Source organism: Rhodamnia argentea, chromosome 1 (assembly GCF_020921035.1).
Source record: "Rhodamnia argentea isolate NSW1041297 chromosome 1, ASM2092103v1, whole genome shotgun sequence".
Taxonomy (NCBI): Eukaryota; Viridiplantae; Streptophyta; class Magnoliopsida; order Myrtales; family Myrtaceae; genus Rhodamnia; species Rhodamnia argentea.
Window position 1 is genome coordinate 29,848,357 of NC_063150.1, and position 6,642 is coordinate 29,854,998.

At 39.1% G+C, this 6,642-nt stretch overlaps 1 protein-coding gene across 1 annotated transcript in view; it reads left to right on the plus strand.

Moving 5' to 3' along the window:
- Positions 1-5,015, plus strand: part of LOC115725996 (protein ILITYHIA) — a 28,110-nt gene extending 23,095 nt beyond the window's left edge. Inside the window, exons 51-60 of the mRNA XM_030655688.2 lie at positions 24-95; positions 1,344-1,456; positions 1,981-2,139; positions 2,283-2,379; positions 2,459-2,641; positions 2,895-3,089; positions 3,169-3,348; positions 3,430-3,562; positions 3,703-3,781; positions 4,500-5,015. Of these exons, the coding sequence (XP_030511548.1) occupies positions 24-95; positions 1,344-1,456; positions 1,981-2,139; positions 2,283-2,379; positions 2,459-2,641; positions 2,895-3,089; positions 3,169-3,348; positions 3,430-3,562; positions 3,703-3,781; positions 4,500-4,542 (1,254 nt within the window). The 3' untranslated portion in view covers positions 4,543-5,015. The remainder of the gene's footprint in view (positions 1-23; positions 96-1,343; positions 1,457-1,980; positions 2,140-2,282; positions 2,380-2,458; positions 2,642-2,894; positions 3,090-3,168; positions 3,349-3,429; positions 3,563-3,702; positions 3,782-4,499) is intronic.
- The last annotated feature ends 1,627 nt before the right edge of the window (positions 5,016-6,642 follow it).

The following is a 6,642-nucleotide window of genomic DNA, read 5'->3' on the forward strand; positions in this document are numbered from 1 at the left end:
ATTCGACATGCTTTTACTTTCAGGGTGGTCCTGTTCTCGTGCCTGGGTTTTGTCTCCCAAAAGCTCTTCAGCCAGTGCTTCCAATATTTCAGCAAGTATGGCCTTCCCTCCTAGTCTTGTTTCTCCTTTTCTTATTCTTTAGGAACTTCGGAAATAATATATATAAATACACACACATATAATGCAAGCCCTGCGTAGTTCTGTCACAGCCGTAACAATGTGAGCCCTGCGTAGCAACATTGCTTATAATTGTTTCTGTTTTACAATTCAACAATAGCCACAAGAGAGAATTCCACTGGAAACCAAAGCTAGAGCGGATCCTTTTAGGTCGTAAAGTAACGTTTTTTATTATTGTTATTTTTGCTATGTCGATGCTGCTGTTGAAAATCATAACTTTGTAACCTATAGCTGTTCATAGTCTGAAATATAAGCCTCAGAGTTTTCAAGTAATGAGGAAAGAATATGCTAAAGCTTCCATCCTTTGTTTTTACTGAAAATTCATCTGAATTCTATTGTCGTGTTTAGTGCTTGGTAGTAAGGTTGAAGGTTCGATTATGGGACGCAAACGTAGGTTGAAAGGGTTTAAGGGAATATCTAAGTAAATAACTAAGAAAGATGGATTATTAGATTTTACGGAGGTCCTGATGAATAATAACACGTGGCAAAAGCGCAAAAGGATGTATACAAACAACACCACCTAGTGGCAAGCTTGGTGTTTGTTATTACAATATTAAGGTTGTAGGACGGTAGTGTCTCTTAATCTTAAAAAGAGACAGCCTATGGCAAAATGGATATTGAGATACTTATATTTGCCTTGATAAGTTTTATTGTCAGACTTGCATTGTCAACTTTCGGTTTCTTTATCAGTGGTGTTATCTGGATTTTATCTCCTTTTGCAAGCAACCATATCATACTCAGTTAAGGCACGGGAACTTATTAAAGAAATGAATGAGAAAGCTAAGGAACTTGCATCGTCTTTTTCATGACAGTTTTGGTTGCACGCATCTGTTGACGGCAGTCTTGATGTGTGTGTCCATGATGTCTTTTTAAGGTATTTTACAATGTCGTTTATTACTTGTCCTGCTGACTGCATTCTTTATATGAGGCACGGCTATAGGTTTTCTAACTCATGCTAATACTAAGACTTGCCTCAAGACTAGCAAACAACTCTCGAGGTTTGTAACCAATAGTGCATTTGAAAGTACTGAAGCTTATTTTTGGCTTCAAGGATAGTGGCAAAAATATTATTGATGTGCTTTACTAGTTCCTTTTATTTTTCCCAAATATGTCAAATTTGATTGAGCAGCCAGTTCAGCCTCTTATTACTTGTTTTGTCCCTACAGGGTCTAATGAGTGGGTCTGCCGAATTAAGAGAACAAGCAGCACTAGGTCTTGGAGAGCTGATTGAAGTGACTAGTGAAAAGGCTCTAAAGGAGTTTGTTATCCAAATAACAGGGTATTGTTTTCTTCGGTTTCTTGCTCTGAATAATCCGAACATGTGAGATCAAGTTGACTGGAATTCATTTAAAAAAAAATGCTGACTGGAATTTGTAAATTGGTACTTCTTGAGAACTACATTCGTAGTACTCTCAGTCTAAATTTTTACAGCTTGTTTTTAGTAATTATTAAGACATGCTACTAGACTTCTGGAAAATTTGGAAAGTTGAATTGAAATTTGCTTTTGTGAAGTCCTTTTGAGAAACTAGAGAATGCTTTTTTGAGTGTAAAAATCCTTTCAGTTTGTCATTCTTAGTTCTTGATTGTGACTTTAACAACTCAAGTGACTCTCTTTCCCCCATCACTCTTATTGTCTTGTGCTCAGCTAACCAACCATAGTTTGGAACCTATTTCTTCTTTGTTTAGATTATTAATTCCGTAAGTGATGCATGTCGTCTTTGTCTGGTTTATGTCCTCATTTGCATGTGCTACCATTGGTTTAACTTTTTCCTCCCCTAACATTTAAACTGCGTATGGATGCAGACCACTTATCCGGATAATAGGTGATCGGTTTCCTTGGCAAGTGAAGAGTGCAATATTATCCACTCTAAGCATCATACTAAGAAAGGGAGGATTGGCTCTGAAACCTTTTCTTCCTCAGCTGCAAACAACTTTTGTCAAATGTCTCCAGGACAATACAAGGTAGTTACAACACATTGTATGTTATTCTTGCAGGGAATGCCTTTGTTTTGGAGGAACGTTCCTCTCCCTCTTGTTGTGGGTCTTGCTTTTGCATTTTTTGCTTGTCAATGTTCTCCCTGTTGACACACATTCAAATTAATCAGGACTGTCCGCTCAAGTGCTGCCCTTGCACTTGGAAAGCTCAGTGCACTCAGTCCCAGGATCGACCCTTTGGTCGGTGACCTGTTGTCCAACTTGCAGGTAATGCTTGTTGTCTTTCTTGATGCACAATGTCCTGTAAAGACTATTATATAACGGAGTGAATCTGGACTGCCCTCAGGTTTCGGATGCTGGAATTAGGGAGGCAAATTTGACTGCTTTAAAAGGTGTGGTGAAGTATGCTGGAATGAATGTGAGTAGTGCTGTCAAAACTAGGGTGTACATGCTCCTAAAAGATATGATTCATCACGATGATGATCAAGTTCGAATATCTGGTGCAGACATATTGGGCATCATATCTCAGGTCTGTTATAAGTACAGCAGGCCATTTTATTTATTATTATTTTATTTTTATGTCCTCCATGTTGTGTCTTGTTATCTTTAAGACTCAGACAAACTGTGAACTTGGCAATGGAGTTGTTCTTGGATAGTCTACATACTTGGCTAATAACATTACTGGTTTTCAGAGTCAAGCTTTTCATAATGCATGGATGGACTTGCCTTGGTTTTATAGTTTTATTTGGTGACCATTCATCCTTCTGATGTTGATAATATAGTACATGGAAGATGCCCAGCTGAATGATCTTATTGAAGAACTCCTGACATTGGGTTCTTCTTCGAGCTGGTTCGCAAGGCATGGATCAGTGCTTACGATGGCATCAATGCTGCGGCATAATCCTTCGACCTTCTGTGGATTGCCATCATTCCTGTCTACTATTGACTTACTTAAAGGCGGTTTAACCGATGAGAAGGTGGTTTCATTCTGCAAAACCTAAACGTACCGTTTTGATATTTCACTCGTACAAATCTCTGACATACTCTCTCTCTTAGTTTCCTATTCGTGAAACCTCAACCAAAGCCTTGGGAAGACTACTACTCCATCAAAGTCAAACTGATCATAGTAACATCAGTGCACATACAGATATTATGTTGGTCATTGTATCTGCTCTGCGCGATGATTCCAGTGAAGTTCGAAGAAGGGCATTATCCTCTCTAAAATCTGTTGCAAAGGTACATACAGTTTTCCATTGAGTACCTATCTCTTGTTTACTGCAAAGTTATATGTGCTCTCAGGACTTGTCTTTCTTGCAGGTAAATCCCACAATATTATTGGCCAATCTTTCAATTGTTGGCCCTGCACTCGCGGAATGTTTAAAGGATGCCAGTACTCCAGTGAGAGTTGCTGCAGAGAGATGTTGTCTGCACGCCTTCCAATTGACGAAGAGTACTTTCTTTTACCTCTCTTTTCTGTTTTGAAATAATCTCCCATTAATATGATGCGTGTTAGTTCAATTTGTCCTCCCTTTTTTTCTTCCAGAAATTGAACTAGCGCCACTCCTTCTAACACGGCATTCTTCTATACAGGTACTGAAAATGTTCAAGCTGCACAAAAATACATCACTGGTCTAGATGCTAGAAGGATATCCAAGTTACCTGAACAGAGGTATATCTCTTTTCTTTTTTTTTCCTTTTTTTTGTCACAGTGGCATGCCATTTTTATCTCCTTCATGGCTTCAACCGGGCTTAAATATTTTGTTGCTATTGTTTGCTTTGGTGGTTTCAGTAGAGAACTATGAAAATGGCCGCTCTTGAATGTGTTCACTATCCATAGTATCTTCTAATTAACCATGTTGCATTCATCCCATGAAGTACAGCTTTTTGATGTAACAGGCACATCCAGAACTTGCTTCACCATGTTAAAAGTCATCATGACTGTCCTGTCTATGTGTTCCATTGACAGTTGCATTTATGGCCTTTTCCTTCTCATTGAATTCCTCTTTCTATCGACTAGTGATCCAAGAAAAAATATTGGCACTAAAATGAGTGTCATACACAAAATTGGCACTCCATGCGTCCTTTTGCTTAACCAATGCATCCATATATTTTCCGGATAAAAAGTCGCAGGTTTTTCTTTTTCTTGGCAACTTACTAGCTTATCATCATTTTGTTGCATTCTTTAATCAGAGCTTCGCCTGCTAGTGCTTGAGTGAAATGCTTTAGTACATCGGCATGCTTTCACAATCGTTTTGTTCTCTTGTTTAGTTCATATGAAGTAGAATCTAATTATCGATGTGTCATGTTGTCACTTTTTTTACGACGATGTTAACTCACCTAAGTTGGTCGCCTCAACTTTTTGATGGTTCTAAATATTTGATATGCAGCGATGATAGTGAAGGCAGCGAAGATGATGGGATAAGTGGCTAGAATTTTGTTTGCTCGTCCTCTTTATTTTATGATCCTGTTTATACATGGTTGGCAAGATTTATACAAGGATGGATTCCGCAGCCAAATTCTGCAGCACCTTGACATCCCAAGGAGGTGTGGACCGACAGCATGAGAGATGTCCTCCTGGTGTTTTACCCTTATCAGGGTCAGTTTGCCTCAAGACTCGGTAGGCGATCAAATGCTTGGTCGACAACAAATGGCGTGCATGTGATACCCGTTGTTTGTACCTTCTTGAATAAGCATTGCCAATTGAGGGGTACATAATTTTTCCTTGGATTATGCGCACCGATGTTTTCCCAGGTGTTCGGTTTTGATTCCACATCAAAGAGTTTTTCAGCCATTCTTCACGGCTATTACCAGTCATTGTACCAACACAGTTTTGATAGCATGTGTAAAACATGGAAACTACTGGCTAAACCCTTTTACCATTTCATAGTTTCCCCTTTGCCCAATGATTTTTTCACGGCACGTGAAGCCGAAAGACTCAGACATGGCTTGAGGATCATTTTTCCTTTTGCCTTTTGGGTTGGTACCAACTGTGAGATCTATGCGGTTATCTTCCATTAGCCGTCAAAGGAGGTATTGTGTACACGTTCTCATCTTGCCTTTAAAGCGAGCTCCTTCTACAGCCTGTACGTGCTGTGTCTCATCGTAAGGTGAAACGATGATATCAAAGGCCTTCATCTCGTTCAATGATGGTATGGACCGTTTGGTACAAGGTGAAACGATGATATCGAAGGTGTTAAATCTCGCCGATGGTATGGTACAAATCGGGCTCCAAACCTAAATTTCATCTTGCAGTTGTGCTGGGTGGCAATAGTTCATGAATTTTGACAGCGGCGAAGCGGGTGATTCTGGCCTAACTCTGTGCCTTATCATAAGGTATCCCTTCTCTTCGAGTCCTACAATGCCTGGTCGATTTCAATGCTGGACATTGTCTAGTCAAACTTCCAGAGTTCCAGGCGACGAAGTCTAGGCTGACGACCAAATTTCTCTTCAATGAGAGGAGAAGAAGCGTTCGAGATTCGAGAATAGAAAGACCATCACATTTATTGCGAACCTCAAAACTGAGGAATTTTTTATTCGTGACAGATCATTTTTAACTATTGCATGAATTTAAGGACTCAAACCCACATGAAGAATCAAATATAATAATGTTCAAAGTGAAAACAGCCAGCATAGAAGCCTCCCCAATACATTGGAATCTCAGTTTCGAAGACCTAATTTTCCTTCCTTGGGTTTCATCAACCTCAAAAGTCCAAAACCCTAGATGCTCGTTTCTCTCCTCATGCATATTAAAAAAAAAACACATAATATAATAGCTACAAAACAAGGACTCGTATGACTTCCTAGCTCTCTATTTTGATTAGCCATAGTAAATTATTGTCCATGCATGGTCAAAGGGCTTAGGCCAGCGCAACTTGAGATAAGTGGAAAAAAAAATGCTGAAGCTCTAATCGGATTATAACCAACTCGATGCGCGAGACCGTTCGATACAAACTTGTCGATGTTAATTTCCCGTCTCTTGTCATAAGTTCAAATCACAAGACGAGTCTATGGATTGCACTTGGATTAAAATCTTGAAAAGTTTCCACTTGGTAAATACATAGTTCAGTCTCTTTATGTTTACGTACTAATGTACATGCTCTCTTAAAAGGACAAAAAATAAAAATAAAAAAATATATGTTATGATCGTATTTATTGCAAACCAGGCCACTTCTCAAATGACACCTGTTTCAAGAAATATCTTATGATTATTTCTTCTGTGTTTTTTGTTTCGATCTGTACCAATACTGTAAATGAATTGAATCCAATGGCGTAAATGTGTTCAAACGCTGATGTTGAGTTACGGCTCTCTTCTTCCACAGCATTCAATATGGGCATTCAATATGGCTATTTGAATTGAAACTAAGTATAAGGACGTACACTTGCATTATTTTGTGCTTTCGTTCTTTCCCTGATGGTGGTGACATATCATCTTCACATTTGGCTACATGCACACCTACATTTTAGGTAGAGGAGGAGGTGGAGGAGGGAGAGATGTGGGTCAGCGCCACGTGGCATCAACCTAATGTGGGA